The 21363-nt window shown below is 38.1% G+C and overlaps 1 protein-coding gene across 1 annotated transcript in view; it reads left to right on the top strand.

Moving 5' to 3' along the window:
• The first annotated feature begins 11635 nt into the window (after window positions 1-11635).
• The window catches only part of LOC133125700 (collagen alpha-1(XXIV) chain), a 94030-nt gene continuing 84302 nt past the window's right edge, over window positions 11636-21363 (top strand). Inside the window, exons 1-2 of the mRNA XM_061237221.1 lie at window positions 11636-12116; window positions 18059-18129. Coding sequence (XP_061093205.1) covers window positions 12061-12116; window positions 18059-18129 — 127 coding nt within the window. The 5' untranslated portion in view covers window positions 11636-12060. The remainder of the gene's footprint in view (window positions 12117-18058; window positions 18130-21363) is intronic.

Below are 21363 nucleotides of genomic sequence, written 5' to 3'. Positions count from 1 at the left end.
TGTCATAATGTGATGTGAATGCAAACTATAATCAGGAACATATGACTTAGAGGAAAGTTTAGCCTGAAAGGTAATGCAGGCTTGTCGCCAAGTCAGACATGTGAAATATTTCCGCTCCTCTTTAAGTGCCAAAGAGCCTGTGGCATGCTGGTGTGAACTCTTCCCTGGTGTGGTACTTCCACCCATGAAAGGAAGGCTTGTAGCGTGGCGCCCACCAGGGTCCGGCCCCCTGAACTTGACTGCTTGTCTCCTGTCATCAAATCATTCATATACATTGGTCAAAGAAGGTATATTGAAACAATATTTCTGTCAACCCAAAGGTGTCAGAAACCAAAATTAGAATTGTGGTGTATGGGTCCAAATGTGTTCCTGGAAAGATAAACTCATATGACTCTTACATATGCATGACGCAGCATGTGTTATGATGAAAATGAAGTTTGGTAATTCAGCAATCTGCATACCAAAACTTGATGAATATCTCGTTATCTTATATTTGTGTGCTCACTTATATCACTGAGCACTATAGTAAGTATTTATTAGACTTCATTTTTAGACTTATTAAGTCTTCTGCTGCTGTAGCCTATTCTGCATACCACTGTTGTAATGTGTGGTTACTTGTGTTACTGTCACCTTCAGAGGAGAAGGGCCAGACAGGTCGAAGCTGACAGGAAGGTGACAGTAACGCAAATAACCACACATTTCAACAGTGGTATGCAGAAGTGCATCTCTGAACACACAACACAGCAAACTTCAAAGTGGATAGGATACAGCAGCAGAAGACATAATATGTCTAAAGAATAAGTCTAATAAATACCTAATAAAGTACTATAGAGAAAGCTTTTGGAACTTCAAGGCAAGTATACAATAAATAAACATTAGGTCACATGTTCATGAGCTGCAGACCTTCTAAATTTCATTAGCTCTTTTTACAAAGCACTTCTCCGAATCACAGTACAAATGGCTTCATGAGGAGCGCTCAAAATGAAGAAGAGAGAAATGTAGATAATGAATGGGTTTTGGGGAGATTATAAAGCACTTTCCTTTCATCTTTGGGAGACCGGCCTCATGTCTGACACTACACAGAAGGTACAGCCGTTAAGCTCATCTTGACCTGTGCCGAGCTCACATTTTTTTGTGCTGATGTTGTGGCCTATGTTGTGGCCTAAGTCCTACACATTTGTATCCACAATGATCAAATCCCATCGCTTCCTTTTCATAATATCATAAAAGGCACAGCACAATAACAACACTGTAGTTTCAAATTGATTGACAACAAAAACTTTTTTTTTTTAAATTGCAATGGCTTGTAAAAGGGTTCATTAATAAATCAGTATATCTGGGTGTCCAGTCAGGCATTAAATATGTCCTGTTTGACACCAAAAGGTACAGGTTTTTTTGTTTTTCACAATTTTGTTTCCTCTGAAACTTGGTCCTAACTTTTTGATTTCAGTTGGACCCAACATACATTACAGTTTTTTCATCAATTGAATATTTGGTTGGAAAAGAATATGTCATAAAATTCTTTTATAAAATATTATTTCATCCTGAAAGTAATTTATTACAGAATAACAGTTCTGACCTCACACTAAACCAATAAAAGATGAAGACCAGCTTCCCTCATTTTAGTGAGGTTTCTGGAAAAGCAAAGATTGTTTTGGTTTGCTTTTGAGTGATAAAGTAGAATTTCAGTATATCACAAAAACATTTTTATAAGTCTAAAAAATTGTAATTTATTACTCAGATGGTACACAACATTCTTAAATACAGATGCGTACATAAACAATTCCACAGGAATAATCTGAGGAGCAGATGCAGACAGTATTCTCTAGACAATATGATTGGGCAAAAAACAAATTAATCCTCAAGTCTCAGTGTATACTCAGTATCAGATTTAGCGCTCAGTGTTACTTGCTGTTTCTATGTGTAAAAGATACCATAAAATCATAAATAACAATACTGTTACCATAAATAATATATACTTTTTCCCCACTTGTTAAAACCAAAATCCAACCATTTTTGTATTACATTGATTTCTAAGGTCTTGCACTTGGCAACATGGTAACGTGAGGGCCAAGGCTAACTTCCCTTTCTTATTCCATCTTGCCTTCTGCACAGAGAAACAGGCCAAGATATCAATGTTAACTTTTCAAGATGGTTTGTGTGCTTCCATTATGCCATACAAGTTAAATAATAAATTGTTTCTGCAGAGGCTGCATGCTTTCAGTGTAAAAGGGATGAGATAAATCACATGCCTCACATTTTATATAACGCTTTTCCATTTTCTCAGATCCAGAACAGACTGTACAGTAAGTGTGTCTCAGTAGAGCTGTTAGAACTGCTTATATCTGATTAAGCCAAGCATGAGGAATCCCTTTTGAACTTGGTACAACATATTACTATGTGTTGGCTTGGGAACTCTTGCAGAGTGTAATTATGTTGGTACTTCTTTGGTACTTCTTTTCCTCTGGTAAAAAGGATAAATAAGGCTATCAGTAATCTGTAAATGTTGCCATGTCTGTGATCAAAAGCTGGCCATTTGAACAGTTGCACTCCAAAGCTACTTAATATAAGCAGTCTTTCTATTAAACAAAATGTCACAATACAATGGATACATCTATTGAAATGGGCCAGTAATATTGATATTCTCTGGTTGATATTGAGCATGTTGTGGTCTGCTTCCATTTCTCTTTATATATGTGTTTAATGCAAGTGTGTGTTCCAAGAGAGATAGACCAATGACATTATACAGTATACAATATAGAAGTCATCGGTTGTTATTCTGGCATAATTTTCACACTGTTTTTATATAAAAAGTCTGTTTCACTCTGTACTGTTGTTTGAGATTGTGGTTACCCGAGTGAAAATGTTTAATCTCTCTGATATAAACAGACACAGGGGGCTTTCAGTCTAATTTCTGCAGCAGCAGAAATTGTAATTACATTGACAGTTCCTAGACGATAATCTTGTTAATTTGACTCACTGCTAAATTCAAGATGTATTTGAATCAGGAAAAAATAAATCTTTGTAAGTTATCCTCTTAGAGCACTTTATAGGTTGAATTAATAGCCCAGTTCAGTTCCTTTCGTTTGACCTGCAATGATTGAACCAGACCGGAAGCATCTGTATTTCTTGTCAAAGAAAATAAAAGTTTCAATAATTTGTCCTATGATAATCCATGGCATGTTCCAGGAGAAAGGAAAAGGGTAATTTGTGATACTGTGTTAAATGTCCTCCAAGTACATTTGGACTGCTGTGGTAGTCTTGCATACAATTCCTAAAGTTCATGTTCTGACCAGAACAAGGAAAGTAATGCAATGAATAACATGGAAAACTATAATATTGACTGTGTTCTGTTGGGAGCGTTTGGCCTGTGTTCATGTCTTTTAACTGAAGCTGGGAAAACCATCAGGAAGAGAATTTCATTCCACTCAGAACCTGACCCCACCAGGGAACTGCTCAGAAGGAAAATTATATGGAAAAGGGATTTGAAGTCACAGAACCACACTGCTGGTACCTTGTTTCCACCCACTTATGTGACCTATCTCTTTTTACGTGCAAATACACAAACTGGATTTTCTTTTTTGTAAACTGCTAATTGAGAATGTTGAAAGCTTAAAAGATCACTACAAACAAGGTTTGGGATATTTTAATGTAAAATGTGCTTTGATGTGAAGCTTACAAGATTCCAGTTTATGAGGTGGCGTAGGCATACATGTCTTTGTAATTATTTTTTTTCCCATTAATCCACATATTAACCATTTCCCTACTAAGATAGAAAAGTATAAATTATTAATTTTAATACTTCGTGATTTGGAACACTGTTTTTTCAGCAGGTGAATGTAATACCAGTGTAATTCCTGAAAACAAAATCTGCGAAAATAAGATGAATTTGAAAGAAAAGGGTAGAAAAGGGAACTTTGAATAATATACAAAACAAGAACAGTGAGTAGCACCTATGCCCCCTACAAAAACACACTACTGCGCTCTGTCCTCCTCTATCAACTGGCCATCTTAACAAACTAGAGGCACAACATAATGGTTTATCCTAATCTACAAATCCCTCTTAGATCAGACTCCCCTGTCTATTCTACTGCAAACATCTGTCCTGGTTTACAAAATTTAGATCTGCCAGATACGTTCAACCTGAGACCCACGAAACAAACTACACTGGGCCTTCTGTTGTGCTGCAGCCAGACACTGGAACGAGTTGCAGAAAATGCTTAAAATGGACAGTCTGGTCTCAATCCCTGTTTATAAATCTAAGGTCATTGAAACATTCAGACTCATGTATTTGTTATATATATGATGGCAATGTTGCCTTTAATGTCTGCGCTAGAATCCCCATGTCTTTCTGTGGACACATCTTCTCTGACTCTCCTGGCCAGGCTGTCATCGTAAATGAGAACGCATAAAGTAAACATTTATGGATTTCCAGAGGTATCAATGATGGGCGTATGGGAGTTATATACAGCAAGGAACTGATACTGGAAATGAGCCCATGTGGATCTTGTACTGAAGTTAGGCCTGAGGCACAGAAGCCTTCACCATGGCACCTATCTATATTTCATGTGCAAAAAGGGTCATCAGTAGTAAGATCAGGGTATTATTATACCTGTACATAGCATTCTTAAACACCAGGTGTGCATTCAAATGATGCAGGTATTACCAGACAATAAAATATATTTATAGGTGTCATGAAATCCATGTGGGCTGATTGCAAATGCCGATCTTGTGAATTACCTGCATAATGGGAAGAGAAGAGTAACACAAATGATTGTTTGTGTGCTTCCCTGCTGTGGAAGATATTCCCTGCAGGGACTCATTAAACCCAGTCACAGCTGGCTGATGTGCATATTATCTCCACACAGTACAATCAACCCCACAGCAACAGCTGCCTTACCTTGATTCCAATCATTGGGATCTTTAAAAATGATCCATTTTGTTTTGAATTTGTTTGGAAGGGCAGCATTAACAATAATAGAAAAACAAAAAGCACAGATATACTGTAGCATCTTCACTCAAGGACCAGCCTCTGGTTGGCTGTTTCATGTCTTTAGAATTACATGGCCTGTATGGCTATTGGATGAAGCACCTACAGTGTAAAGTACACAGATTTTTTCATTAACTGAACATCCTTTTGACCTACCAGAGAACTGCAGTGATGGCCTACATATCTCTGTTTGAACTTACACTCAGCAGTCTATTTTCCCATGTAAAGACAAGCTTCAGGATGACTAATCCAAATAACATTATTATATTTTATTCTAAATACTGGAAACAGGGTATGAATAGAGCTCTAAGTATCTGTCATGTTTCTATTTATATTGAGCTTGACTGTCTAAATGTTTTATAATACAGGGTATTGAATATTCACTCAATAATATCTTTTACCAGGACTTAACTCTGATTAAAGTCGGATATAGTTTTGAGGTCACACAAGCCTCTCTGGTTCTCTCTTTTGTGGAAAAGCATGTCCTGTGGCAAACCTGGGCTTTTGATTTCTGGTCCATTCTTATTCCCCCAGGATGGGAGTCACTTCCCCTTCCTTTACTGCCCGATCTCCCTCCAGGCCCCCTGTTTTCCTCTGGTATTCCCCTTGTCCAGGTCCTGGTGACTTTACAAATCTGCAGTAAACATCCTGGGGGTTTCTGGAGTCCATATTAATGGAATGTTCTTCCCCACCCTCTGCTTAACACTATTCCAGCTGTTGTGCACACTTCCTGCCTTTTGCAATACAATCATTTTAAATGTGGCTGTTGCATGATAGAATGAAATTGCTGCATCATGAGTTAAATGAAATGATTTTTCCCAATAGTGTAAGGAAAATCGGAAGAGCAGATTTTTTGGAATAATTTGCACAAGGTAATTATTTAATTTGGTTAAATAATGAGCTACCTATGTTTTTCAAGGGCATTATTATTTTCCGGTAAATTCTGTATTCATTTGGTAGACATTATTATCCAAGGTTCCAGACCAGCATGGAAAGGTACATGCTGAATAGTGCAGAGAAATTAAGGGGAAATTTGAATAAGATGTAAAATTGAGTTATTACTCATCAGCCAGAAGCAGAAGGAAACAAAAAGGCATTTCATCCAGAAAAGCCAGACATTCAAACTGCTATGGTAATTTGTCCTTTGTCCACTCTGTGTGAAAAAAACCTCCAGCCGTATGGTTTCCTCATTCTCATACAAATTTGTCAGTCTGAAATAGTACAATAACAGAACAAAATGTAATACAACTTGAAGTACAAAACACCACAGAGGCTGGTAATATAATGTCCTCCATTATGTGACAATACAAATTGGAAAATGAAAAAATGTGAAATAATATGCAACATACAACATAGTCTGATTGACATCATGGTTGTTACTACTGAATTCTCATTTTACAGTGTTATGACACTTGAGAACGCCTTCACTTCACCATAGAACCTGGACCATGCCACTCCCTGAAGTGTAGTCAATGAGAGTTAAAGATTAAAATTAATGTGCCAGACCAGACCAAGAACCGCTTTTTTTTTTAGCCAGATTCATTTTTAGTTGACACAGTGCAATGGCAGAGTGAACCAGAATGGCTTCTCACAAAAATAAATGCTTTGCTCTTTTTCATTCTGTTTACCCAGGCCTGGATGATTTTGGCTTGAATATCATTTACAGAGGAAGCGCATTTCCAGGAACTTAATTTACAAGCTGTTACTATGAAGCATGTGGCTGAAAGACAATATGCAATTGGACCACATGTTATTTGGATAAAGTTTGAATAGGAAATAGTCTTTCTGGTGTTCAGATTACAATGTGTAGGAGGAAACATGTCAGTACTATGAGGCCAAGAGCCAGCTCAACTTTTCTTTCCTCTTCTCATAATCTTAATCAAGCTATTTTCAGTCAAATTTGAATGTATATATATATACATATATACATCATCCAGGAACAACACACAGCTACCTGTCCAGGAATATAGGCTGCACAATGTGCGTGTTAAATCTGTCTAGTATAATGACTCTTAAGAAAGAAATCTGAATCATCTTCCAATTTTTAAGTGGAAGGGACAATCTCTCCTGGTGATTTCTCATCCAAACCTCTGTCAGTCAATGGAATATAGGCCTAGGTTATGACAGGTGGTTTCCACTCATATATTTTCTGAAAATGTATTCTTTAATACGTGCATGAAAGACCCATCAATGAACACCTGAAGTTGGAAAATGTCCTAGGAGATTTCTAAATCTTTGCTGGAAGCAGCTGCACTGTGTTTGAAAGGGACTTTGACAGTTTTTACGTCATCTCTTGGCCACTTTTTTCCATGCCATGTTGCTGTCTGTCTTGGTTAAATTTTTCAGCTCTATGAACATCTAATTTCATGCTCATAAACATTTGTAATTCATTGTTAACCAGAAAGAAATGTAATCTTAGACTAGAAAAATGCCACGTAACAATCTTTACAACTGATTTATTGGAAATTTGAGACCAATTTCTAGACAAGGCATTGTACAAGGACAAGATTTAGGTTTAACAAGGATTAGATTTGTTGGAAACTGTTTTGTTAACAAACAGTGCTAAGCCTGCTCCTGTAAGCATTATCTTGGAGAGCATGGTGATCACCAAACATAGTAATGAGAGTCAGGTCCATTGAAATTAAAGGCTTGTGTTCTTTTCAACTGTTCAGTAATTCATTGAGATATGATAGCAATAAAACAATAATTTCTTAAAGATTAAACCTAGTGGGTTTTACTATTGATACATGTATTTTGGTACTTAAACTTATGTACCATTCAACACTTAGGAGTAGGGTCAGATTAAGAAAAAATGTAGAAAAAGAATCCCTAATTTGTTCTGGGCACAGGATAATTTAGCAGCTTCCTGTGCAGGTGTAAAGACACAATATGGATTACTTTGGGCTTATGTTGGATTCAGCACAGCATAACCTCCATACAAATACTACTTGGTAATGTAACCAAACTTGAGTTGAGTTTTTCATCAGAGATTCTATTTTTGAATTTAATTTACTTCATATACTACTTTTTACAAAAGGCATTGTCACAACACTTTACAGAGATCCGGGCCTGAACCCCACAAGAGCAGGGCTAGGGTCCAGTGATAAGAAAAAACTTCATGGCTGGTAATAGGAAGAAACCTTGAGCAGAACCTGACTCAAAGAAGGGACTCAAAGCCCATCTGTGCTGGCTGGCACTGGTTGATTACAAAAACAAAGTACAATAAACCTAGAAAGGGCATTGAAGCCTGGCAAGGATGATTGTATTTGTGACAAGAGACAAGTTGGAAGGCCAATGGGTGGTACTGTCAGGCAGGGGACAGGCAGGAGCTGAACTAACAGCATCTAGAGCGGAGTGTTCAGTCAATCTTAGGACTACTGCTCCAGGTAGTTATCCAAAGCGAGGAAAAGAGGAGAAAAGTATATAATCATTAGGCAGCTCAGAATGTCGGTGAGCTGCGCAGGAGAGATAGAGGTGCCAACCCTGTAAGTATAGGACTGGCTAAAAATCTCTAAAAAAGAAAAGTCTCTACTACCTTAGTATACCTTTACTTACTCTAGGAATATCAAGAAGGCCTGCTTTGTGTAATCAGAGTGTTCATGGGGGATTACAGGAAGAAAAGAGATCAGTCAGATATGGGGGCTAGCCCACATAAAGCTTTACAAGTAAAGCTTGTATCTTATAATCTATATGGAATTTAACTGGTAGTCAGTGGAGAGAAGCTACCACTGGACTGATGTGGTCAAATCTCCTTGTCTTGGTAAGAATATGAGCTGCATCATTTTGCATCAGTCGGAGACTATTCAGAGAGGAATTTACATATCCGGGCAAACTAGAATTACAACTAGCATTACAACATCTTTTGAAGTAGCACAATGTAATAGAGTTTGACTAATGTCTGTCTGAAATGTATCATTTTCTAAAATGAATCTGAAATTAATCATTTTAAGTAAACGGATTCACTTGTATGATTCTTAGTCACAGTAAACAGTAAAATTGTTCACTGGTGGATGCCTTTGCATTTTTGTTAAGAAAGCATTCAACAAGAGTACACATTGTGAACATTGTTATGTTCCTGAAGTATTGTATTACCCTTTTCATATGCGCTGCACATGTCAGCTTAAAATAACTGATTGCAATTAAACTTTGTGGGTGACATGGGGCCCTCATTGAGGATGGGACTATGATGGACATAGGCCTAGGTCACTAAAATCTGGGCCATTTTGTAGTCAATGGAAAGTCACATATCTCGACTGATGCTACGATTTTGAGTGGCTGATTCTTGGGCTATTTCAGGAAGGCTGTGATGTTGAAGGCGCATAAGCGTACCTGCTGTTCTTTAAAGGTAGAAGCAGTGTGTTCAGTAAATTTAGATTAACAGCAAAGATGGATTTACTGCCAACATGTTGAAATGAAGATACATCAAACTTAGGTTGAAAATGGAGTGAATGGTGAATAATGAATACAGACTGACACTGGCAGACCGTCAGGGCCATTAGGGTATTCTCTGCGAGCCCAACCAAAATTGATTGAATTTTGTTTATTAATACTTCATTAATTTTCTTTTGAGTGCATAAATAGCCAATTTTGTTGGACATTATTGATGGTTCCTTTTCATGTTATCAGACCATTGCTATGTCATTTCAGAAGGTGCGTCACAAGGAATTAAGTCCAAAGCAGTACTTGTTGCCATTCTAGCCCCTTTGGGTTAGCAGCGATCTGACTGCTAGACTCCACTCTATAATTTCATATTGGATTCAGACAATGTGTGACAATATATTGGCCTGTCATGTGCAGTGATTAGAACATCCCAAGGTCACCTATTCTGTTTCAGCTACCCCTGTTTGATGTCATTGCGTTTTGTATAAGAGTTGTTCAGACAGGTGACTATGTACAGTTCTCAAAGACAATGGTGGCAAACAATGGTGAACTTGATCTCACTGTGGATTTAATGCAAGTCCTCTTTTGAAGATGGAGTTTAAGAGAAAAAAGAGAAAAAACGAATTGCATTCTATGACCACAGATATCCCAAGGCCTTTTTTCAATGGGCGATGAACCAGACTTGATCCACAACAATATAATTATTACGGTTCCTTTGAGCTAATCGTCTTTCAGTGTCTGACAACTGTGTTGTTTATTGATCATAATATTTTGACAGCCATTGTAGGATTGATTGATTCAAAGACAAAGCACTATATTTGAATGAAGAGTCTAACACGAGATACCATGCTCTAGCTAGCTTGCTCAACATGAGGAAATTTAAAATTCATTTTGATAAGAATGCCAAAACATTATTTGTAGTACAAGGTAGCGTATTTCATCATGCAAATCCTACTATTTAATTGCTTCTGTAACAAGTGACATATCAAATTATGAATGACATACATTTCTGTTATTATTGTGAGTTAGCTAATTATGGTAAAAATAATTAGCAGAAATTATGGGAAGAACTATTTTTAATTTAATTAGTGCAAAACACAGATTTGAAATATTCTGTGTACCAGAGACACATAATGCCGTGGGCCAGCATGACAACCATAGTGCATTAGCGTGCCATAACAAGCATTGTTGTATTGTCATACTCATTGTGCAATGTGTATGTGTACAGTATATGCTATGACGGTTGAGCTTGGTTGTTAGTGTGTGCGTGGGGGGGGGCTTCTTAGTGCATTGTTGAAGGCCTTGTGTCTGATCTGCTACTGCAGATAGGGATTAGTTAAAAAGCACACCCAAACCACAGTATACAATATAATGATACACCCAACCTAAACAAATTATTTATGTAGTTTAGCAGTTATACACTGATGTATATTTCTTTCAAGAGAAAAATTACATTTTCTGTATAAAATGTGGGGTGCATGGTAGTGCAGCGAATAATACTTTCACCTCACAGCAAGAACATTAATTATCTGTGGGTATGAATGTGTGACTGAGTGGTGTATGGACCTGCAATGGATTGGCAACCTGTCCAGGGTGTATTCCCAAATACTAAATCTGGGGCCAGTAAATACTGCATTTCCTGTCGAAAGAACCAACGTAAAGCAACATAATTACAGCCTATTTCATACGGTGTGGAAATGATTTGTTCTAAAGTAAGTGGCACAGTAGTTAGAGGCCTGGGGGTTAAAATATATTTAATTGAATCAAATTAACTGAGGCATAATTAGATTTTTAATACACGACTTGCACGAACATGCTTGCTTGATCAATATTCTCTGTTGCAAAACTAGCTATAACATATTACACCAGTGCTGAAAAAAGACCACTGTAGCATTAATTGTGCCTTGTTTTTTTTTTTACATATTCTCAATGCATATTTTATTTGAGTCAGTTACAAATAAATAATACATCACTATAATGACTTAATCCCGTAACATAGCCTACTGTATAGGTCTGAGATAGCGCGTGATGTGTTAATCTTCTCAGCCCGCATAAGGGACAGCATCTGAAATATTATTTACAGCAAATGCAGGATATATCTTTTTTAAATTATGTGCTTCTAATTTAAGTATGAAATAAATATAAAAATTGATGATTGCAAACTAAAAAGGCGATCTGTGATGTCATAAGTCAGTAATTGGTGAAATTTAACACCAACTGGTACCGGGGTTGAATACGGCTCCCCTTGCAACATTGCAAGTTAAGGCTTCTGCAGAAACCACCGCCTGGAGGTACAGCACGGATCTGTAGCCTGTGTGCATGAAATCTTGTGGGAAACACTGTACTTGATTTAATACGGGAATTGGGAATGGTGATAGCGTTCTGTAAATAGAACTGGGAAACTGCAGAGTGAATAGTTTTCCGTTTATAGGTCGGTTAATTGCTGGCACTTATATTCAACAAAAGCCGCTCGTCTTCACTCAAACCACTACGGACGGAGTCGGGGAAACTTTCGGTGAGAGGGAATCTCGATCTCTGGATTCCCCTACAATGAGGAAATTCTGAGGTGGCAGTCTTCAGTCAGCTAAGCACTCCTTGGCTGTTACTAAGGGATAGCTCATGAACCGGTATCCTCTAGCGTGGAATTCTGTTTTCACTTAGAACTCTGCTGCTTGGACAAATGCATACAAATGCATTTAGGAGCCCAACGGACAAGGAGTGGAAACATTTCTCCTACGGCAAAAACGTAAGTTTTAACAGGTTTATTCAATTAATTTGGTTAGGAAAACAACGGAAACATAATCTATATTGCATGATATCAATCGCTGTTAAATATTTGTTTTTACACTTTCTGTTGTTAGCACATTGGAAGTTAGTACATATTACCAAGACAAGGCAGCTAACATATTTAGTTTGCTAAAAACGGGAAAACTTTGTGACATGAATATAGCTACTCATTCGGCTGCATTGCACCTTTGATACGTGGTTAAGAGTGGGTAAGAAGCATGCACCGTTGACACTTTGAGGGTGATAATTCACCGACTAGGGACAACAGCTTCCAGAACATGACTGGCTATTGAGCCCACAAAGAACGTTCATGGCTTTGACCTGCCGACTGAGCGCATGGTTGATCTTGTGAGGGCCCCAGTCGGTCGCCCTGAGGATAAAACACACAAGAGAAATCTGATGGTTTGCCATTAAACAGGTCTTGTGGGCTGAAACAAGTTAGTGTCAGACACTAGGATACCAAGATTGAACTCACGCATTTCACATGTGAAAGACTTGGACGGTTATCTGACGTCGAGGCAGCTTTTCTGAATGGGATTTTCATTCAGTATAACTAAGTTCAGACATTATGGTAATAGTCCCTTTCATTTAAAAGTTGTTCCAACCTAGACTCCGTGTTGTGTGTGCACGCGCGCGTGTACGCGTGTGGTGTATGAACCAGTGCTACAGGAGCTCTAGACATAATGGCAGCGGAAATAACATAGTCATTTTGCTTTTCATTACAGTATAAAATTGACAGTATTTTCAATAGTTTATAACAACAGTTACCACAATGCGCAGTTCTTTAGTGCGCATATAAATACTGTGTGTAATGAACTGCTTTCTACGTGAGCGAAGTTTAGCCCAGTCACTCAGCCTGGGGTGAATTCTTTTTGGTTTAAGACCTAATTGAGACCAGATGATCGGACTTTTAGAATCGTTTGGGATGGGAAGACATCAGTGGAGTTTTAAAACCCTACCTCTCCTGCTATATGTAGCCGAGCGATACCAATACATCGCACGGTCCGATCAGGTAGCTTTAAATGCTGCTATAGGTGTAATTGAACAGTACAACCCACGTACTGAGTAATTGCGCTGGGCTGCACAAAAAGCATGACCGCTGACTGAAAGCGTATAGCAGCTATAGCTAAACATTCCTCATGCAAGTGTGTATTGGATATTTACATCTTGGCATGCGGTTTCTGCGGTACTGTCACATTTATGGGACGCAGACACGCTGAACTGCATTTGAGGCACTCTTTGAAAGCCATAGCTGATGAAAAGTATATGCAACGTTGTTTTCTTCATAATATCCCTCCGTAACTGTTTTCAAGCCTTGGTGGGAAGTTTTGTTTTATGCTACCAGCCAGGCAAAAGCAGCGTGGTAAGAAATAGGCAAATAATTGTTCGTGTCCAATTAGTGGAAAAATGTGTATTCAAGACGTTATGCTGTCTTGTGTTCATTCCCATCATATTCGACAAGAACCATTCAAGGCATTAGGTTAGTAGATTGGTGCATTGCACCATGTTCTTAAAGGGCAATTCAAATGATTGAGCCATAAAAAGGTGGCTTGTGTCACACTTCTTGACTGGGGTGGGCAGAAAGAGGCTTCTGGAGATTGGAACAATAACACACTGTTAGCCTAACTCTGCAGCCAGCAATGAACTGAATCCTTGAAACAGTACCACCCGTCTTCTTTGACCAAATACTCCTGGATTTCTTATAATGCAGGCCTTTCTCCTCTTTAAGTGATAAAACAAACTAATTGAGAATATCAATATGGCTTTCACTATTCTTTACAGGTAATAGTAAAGAATATGTCGTGTGAATAGTTAAAATAATGAATATAAAAAAAAATGTGCAATAAAGTTGGCCAATGTTGAGAATATTCACATCATGAGTGCATTATTTGTTTGTAATCCATAATGTTGGATGCTTAATATCAATATTAGTTATTAATATCAATATTTACAATATTGAGGGGTGTGAGTGTGTGCATGTGTATGTGGGTGTGTGTGTGTGTGTGTGTGTGTGTGTGTGTGTGTGTGTGTGTGCGCGCGTGTGTGTGCGTGTGCGCCAAGCCCAACATCTGCAGGTCTTCCTATGGGCAGGAAAGGGGAAGCCAATAAAACTCTGCTGAAGTTTACTCACAGTCCTTTGTCTGCTCATGATCTTGTGGACCAGGCAAATCTTTACTTTGTACAATGACCTCTTGACTCTGACCAATCAAGTGGAAGTGGACCTAGGCGATTTTATTGTACTGTGGTTTAAATACTATAGATCTCAAGAGTCGCAATGTGGAATTCAGTGTACATAAGATAACGAGATTGTGGTGATTATGTCTCTTATTTTATGTCCATGCAATTTCATCTGAATTTAATACCTTTCTTATGAGCTCATCTTCTAGATGCAGTTGGGAAATAGCGACAGCTGCAATGAGGATGTGCTAATGGCTTACTATGCATCGGCTTTCACTGGCCTGTTAGCAATCACTGGATCACTATGAGCCAAGCTGAAAAAGATTATGTTCGTGAATACCAAGAACAGAACACAATGTGGCAGCACAGTTAACCTAAAGAAATGTAACATACAACGAATAACATGTGTAACTAATAGAAACAGATCATCACTGTAACATATCTGTCAAAGGTAACACCACAGCTGTCAATATAATGGATCTCGAGGTCATATTTCTGGCTCATTAGATATGGATGCATATTCGACTGTCTCCAGTATACAGTAGCTGCTCCCTGATCACAGGCAAAACAGTAGAGCAAACATGCAGATAACCTCCATGTCCAGTCACATCATTTTTCACCCATAGGTCAGCTGAGGCTAAGTCTGCTTCTCAGTTATAGACATATGTGCTTCAGAAATAGGAAGTGTCTAAGTCAGGATACACCATTGCTGATAACTAGTGTTCAGTTAAATGCATGGAGGAAAATGTTTAATGAAAGCTCCCTCAGTTAAATTAACTTGAGTTAAAAATCCCGTTGTAAACTGTCTAATATGTTACTGTTACTTTGAAGAAACTGAAGAACAAGGCCTACATGAATTGTATTGCCTGGCTAGTAAATGCTTTTGCTTTTTAAATAAATTGTGATAACATTTCATTGTGTGTTAGCTACACTGTGACTTTTACTAGTTTTCGTATGCATGTAAACAATTCTTGAAAAGTATCTGTGGTTTTAGAAACTTACATTATGGGTACATTTCGGATGGTTACCATGATGCTTTCCATAAAAATGTACCAGAAATATTAGACTTGTTTTTTGTAGAAAGATTAGCTCACAGTTAGTAGTTACTAATTGATTTCGTAAGGACCCTGTTAATTAGCCCCTTGGAAACTAGTGTCTAGGAACTCACATACTGGCTTGAAGCAATAGTGTGGGGATAATGGCTCCCTTGTCTTAATTAAAGATAATTATAAACAAGATACTAGATTTGGTCCATTTCATGGTCCCCCCCAGAGAAATGAAATTGTGCTTTCTCTCCTAAAGTCAACTGATCTGCTGTTGCAACTTTTTTCAAACAAACTGAATGCAGTTTTTCTCTGACCCTCACACACACACACAATGTTTAAGAGTGGTAATTGTTTACAGTCCCGACAGCGTAGGCACAACCACATTGTGGCATTTCCTTCAGTCAACACCATGTTGTTTGGGTTCTTTTCCCAGACACTGTCCGTGAGAGATGTCAAATGATTTATCTTGTACTTTATAATACAACATCAGCAAGTTTGAGAGCACTATTGTTTGCATTAAAAGAAAAAAAAAAAAAGCATCTTGTGGCACTCTTTACAGGTAATGTTAAAAGGAAGCTGAAATAGCACAATGCAGAAAGTAACTCCAGTGAGGCATGCAGTGTTTGGGCAGGGATGTTGGAATGCTCTTAAGACCACCCCAGTGAATGTGACTTTGCTTAGAATCAATAGCTATTAAAATAGCTCACTATAGATTAAAATAGCTCATTCCATCCCTGGGTAACTTGTGAATTTATAACTTCTGTACCTCTTCTTTGTATTTACCTTGTTCATGTTTGGAGTTTCAGAGAAGCATGTCTTTTTTTCTCTGCTGGCTTAAAGTGTGGTGCCCATTTTCTCAGCTGGTGCATTGTGAGAAATGTCACACCAGCATCTCGGACAGGTGAAATGATTCATTTGTTGATTCCCTTGCTGTGAGCCCACTGGGCAATGTTTATCTGGAAAACAAAGTAGAATGGATGTGCTACTTGGAGAAGGATCTCCCCCTGAACGCAAGGCCACACACAGTAACATCTATGCCACTTGGAGATACTTTGGTCCTTTGTGCTGGACAGTACTTGTTCTTTTCATAGTATGCAGAGTTTGAGATTGTCCATTACAGCTCACTCACATCATTGTCTGTTTAAAGGAGTCTAGTTATCCAACTGTTTGAAATGTTCAGCTTTCATTAAACATTTTCCTCCATGCAAGCTTCTTGCAGCTGTGTGTGGTTATCTAAATCTCAGATTATGTAATTTAATATGAATGGCAAAAGGGCTTGCCGATAAGCAACCATTTTGAATACGGTAGGGTAATTATACAATAAATCTGTGTGATCTTGTATTTTGTTTTTTGTTGAGATGCAGATCATTTTCCTAATTAAATAATTCATGGTAGGAATGATTTTGCCCCTCCCCCAACTTGTTTGGCAGTGTTTTAGTCTGCCTGGCAATATTTAGAAGGGGATTGCTGAGTGAAATATCTTTAACAAACATAACATTACATTTATATTGTGGCCAGAAAACAGAGAAGACACAAAGTATGGGCCGGTTTGTGATTAGCTGTAATTTGCATATATTAATATGATAGTGATGCTGAAATAGATTGGAGCCATGGAATGACCTTAAGATTTTGAAGTTCTTCATGGAACTTAGCCTATATACAAAACACCCAATTTAGGCACATCGTTATCTACTACTTTCATTCATTTCTGTGTCCATAATTTGGGTTTATCTGCAGAAGCTTGTAGACCCCTGACCCTGACCAAAGTTTACATTATCATTCTCAAGACCAACAGTGTATTCTGTTTCCTTTTAAAAAAGTATTTCCTTCTTTTACCTCTTTCAGTCTGAGGAATGTTTGAGTTCTGCATTCCATACTTTCTATTCTATTACACAACTTTGCTTCGGACATATTTTAAAGCATGCCTTCCCATCATTAATGCAACATACTCTTTGTAAACACATGAAGGCATAGCTCATTATTAAAGCATGATTATGTGTTTTACTGCCCTGCTTCATGATTTGCACAATGTTTCATACAGGAATGTATGCCTGCGGACAGGCTCACATAGGGGCTGGGTTTTTCAAGGTTAGAAAGGGAAATAATTACTAGTTACCTAGTGAATGGGGTCTGCCTGTTCAATGCAATAAAGGTGATGGGAAAAGCAGAATGCTATCAAATAAATCAATCCTGATTTGGTTTTCATTCTCAAAGCACCAATGTCATTACTGGCACTACTTGTCCAGGTTTTAAAAGTTCACCTGAGGGTCTTCAGAAAATATGTTATTCTTAATCTCTAACCGTCAACAATAATAAAGGATTTTGTTTGAGATTATGTTCTTTTGTATCGGCCCAGCAGTCAAATGACATTTGGAATCTTTTTATGCAACAGGACAAATGATTAAAAAGTAGATACTGGCTACAGAATATCTATTATCTGTTTCAGAATCTACAATAGTGTTTTTGAGATGCATGCACTGCTACCCAGAAAACATGAATGTTTATCGTTTAGACTTAGCCCTCTAAATGATAACAATTTTAAAGTTATACAGTCTGAACAGTGCTGGAGTTAAACATTTTCACAAAATATTTTACATCTGACAAGATTATTTATTCTCTGTCAGTTCTATTTTTGTGTGACCTTTGCTGTCACTAACATGTTTTCCATCCCTTCCAGGAGAACCCTCCTCCTGCTCGTCTCAATATGCACAGCATTACTGTTTGCACAAGCGCACTCTCAAGCACAAGGTAAGCGAGCATCCTGCAGCCTTTCACAGCCTCTCTGAGCCAATGTCCTCAGGTCACTCTGCCCCCAGTTCAGTGACCGCACACCCAGAACTGCGTCTCTCTCCCAGATCTGTAGTGAGAACGATGACCTTTCTCAGCATGGACGCTATGAGGTTATGGAACATTTTTCCACAGCAGGACTATTGCTTGTAATGAAAAGTGTTGATTGTTGTAGTCCTCTGTGTGGGATGCGGGGGCACAAGCCGGTCGAAACTCTGACCTTCTGGGTCTTTAAATGAAAAGCATGATGTAATGGGACTGTAGCCTGTGTTTAACACTGTACTTCCATACACTGCTTTCACTGCACTATGCAGTAATTAGAATTAACCTAGCCTGAAAATGTTTTATAGAGAGACTGAAGTATCCCATTACTTTTTTGTATGCAAGGCTATACATGGATTACCTGCAGTAATGGCCAATTTGTGTAATTACCAAATTTACGATGTTGGAAAAAGAATAAACAGGTGTTGGTATACATTTACAGACACAAGCACACTGATGTGTTGTGCAATTAAAATACACTGGATTTTTCTATTCAGGTTACCAAAGATAAAACTATAATCTACAGGATTTTGCTTTTATGATCCCCTTTGGCCATAATAAAAAATATGCTGGCAATACTGTCTTATTGCATACATTTAAACTGACATATTTAAACTCAGGTGGCAACATCTGAACATTATTGGTAATTAATCTTATCTGATAAGAGCAAAATATCAATTGGCATGAGCTACCTTGTTTCCATGAATGAGTACTTTTCACTTTCTTGTGTTAGCATGATCTCCCCATAGCCATTATGCATCTGTAATTGCAGTATATGACACATTATATGGAAAAGAGCCACATTACTGAGTGAAGAGTGAGAACACAAGCTATTCTGCCTCACAGAGGGACAGCTGCAAATTGGAGCTTCTCTACCCTTTCTTTTTTTAAACACTCCTGCATGTCCACTCTTGTTCTCTGGATCCCAGAATGCAGGTAGCGACCGTCAAAGAACAACTTGAATTATCTTCTTTTTTCATCCTTTTTTTTTTGAAGAGAGAACTAGCTCATACAAAGCCATTTCTATCTCACACTGCAAGATCATTTTGAATGTTTGACCAGTCATACTAAAAAAAGATAACTAAACACAATTCTTGGCAAGAATATCTTGGCAAGAAGCTCTATCTGCTCAGATGTTAGAGATTAAGAAGGATGATTGCCATTGGTTTACAGACCAGCACATGGCGGAAGGCATTGAGCAGGCAGGGTGGATGGAGTTTCCTTTTCTTTGCTTGGTCACAAGCTGCATAGCTCAGGCCCCCTGCTCAACCAGCATAAATCAACACAGGCTACACCTACAAGTTCAATCACATCAGCAATGCCTTCATCCTGTTCTTCCAAGAAAACCTGCACGTATACATCAGCTGCTCCTGTATGGTATTTAAACTTTCACATGAGCATTTCACATTAAGTCACGTGAAGGGGAGTGACTAGGGCTGGAGGGTCCTTTGTAATTGCCGAGACAGGTCCAGTGTTTTTAAAATGATGGTCATGGTACGTAATTCTACCGCTGACCAAGAACACATGGGACCCAAGCATAGCTGTCTGCTCTTGGCACATGGGTCAATGTGACTGATGGAACATCTCCAGTTGTCATTAATCAGCGTCTCTTTGAAGCTCTGTGGTCATGGAGTAATTATAAACTAATCAAACCGCTATTTGGTGAAAATATTTTTAGATAGAGCTATCTTAGAAGATTCTAATGCAATAATTATAGTGTTTTGGTTGAACTAGATCACAGCCAGATATTTTCTGTCTTGGCAGAGATAAACAAAGCTCTGTCACAGAACCTTTTAAAAATTATGCAGTGTTGTCCTGCACTATAAACTGAATCAATTCATCCTTTGTAGGAATGCAGACTAAGGGTGAAAGAAGCTTGTCTTCACATATGAGACAGGTTCATTGGAATCCAGGCTGATGTTGCCTCAGGCATAGAATGTCAAGGACATCTCTGCATGTAGAGCCACTTAAGATACTGTACAGTGCCATGGACCCAGGCACATTCTGTCTGTGGACACAGCAACAGTACACTGCAATCTTATTCCAGTTATATTCCGCATGTGCCCTCATATCGAAACAATACGTTATTGGACATGTCCTGACACTGTTACTTTAATAGATTTCACCATTGTTAAATGACGGATGTGTTCATACATTGCATGAGTTCTATTTAATGTCACATTGAGCATACAGCAATAAGGAACAGACTGCCCCTCAAATAAGGAAAGTTGCCTACAGAGGTGCAGCATTAATTTGTGGAAGCCAAATAATTTGACACACTGATCACACAGGCAGTATATACTGTATGAAACCTCACTGCAACTTTAATCTTAAAGGAATACACCAGCATTTTAGGAAATCTAACTTTTTTTTCTGATTTCATTTTCATTTTTGTGCATTCACTGGCTCGGTTTCCATGTTAGCATAACGTGTTAGCTTAGCTTGAAGCCTATAGGAGTCAGTAGCCTACCTCCTTCAAAGTGAGGAAATACACTTCACAGCAACACTGAAGCTGTCTTATTTACACAAGGTATCATGTGTATTTGAAATTGTAAAAACGAGAAACGTTTTCTGAGAAGTTGGAACTATAACCGCTGAACACGATGTATCCTTCCGTCTTCCGCTGGTTGTCTTGTTTACAAGTGAGTGAGTTTTTTGTTTTCCTTTTTTGGAAAAGTTAGACGGTTGGAACTATCCTTCTGTCTTCTGCTGGTTGCGCTTCTGAAGGTAGAGCTAGATCTGGCACAAGGTGCAATCGACCAGCGAGTTGCTGTGAGGTGTATTTCTTCACTTTGAAGGAGGTAGGCTACTGACTAAGTCTTTATGCTAAGCTAACACGTTATGCTAACATGGAAACCGAGCCAGTGAATGCACAAAAATGAATCAACAGAATCAGATCAAGTTTGATTAGTCTTAAGTTGAGCTTCAAAGCTACAATTAAAACATAAATGATTTAAAATGAGAAATCTATTAAAATGAGAAATTTCTGAAATATTAATTTCTATAATTTGTACTTGTACTCATAAACATAATGACATGTTTTAAAGTGCTTTAAACAAATCTGTGACTAGCATGCCATATGAGGAAATAAATGGGAGCCATTAAACTATGCAATCCAATGTTTTCAAAGGTATCAAGAAACTCTCCTTCATA

Source organism: Conger conger, chromosome 4 (assembly GCF_963514075.1).
Source record: "Conger conger chromosome 4, fConCon1.1, whole genome shotgun sequence".
NCBI classification, from domain to species: Eukaryota; Metazoa; Chordata; class Actinopteri; order Anguilliformes; family Congridae; genus Conger; species Conger conger.
Note: the sequence above shows the minus strand (reverse complement) of the source record. Positions and strands in the feature narration are given on the sequence as shown.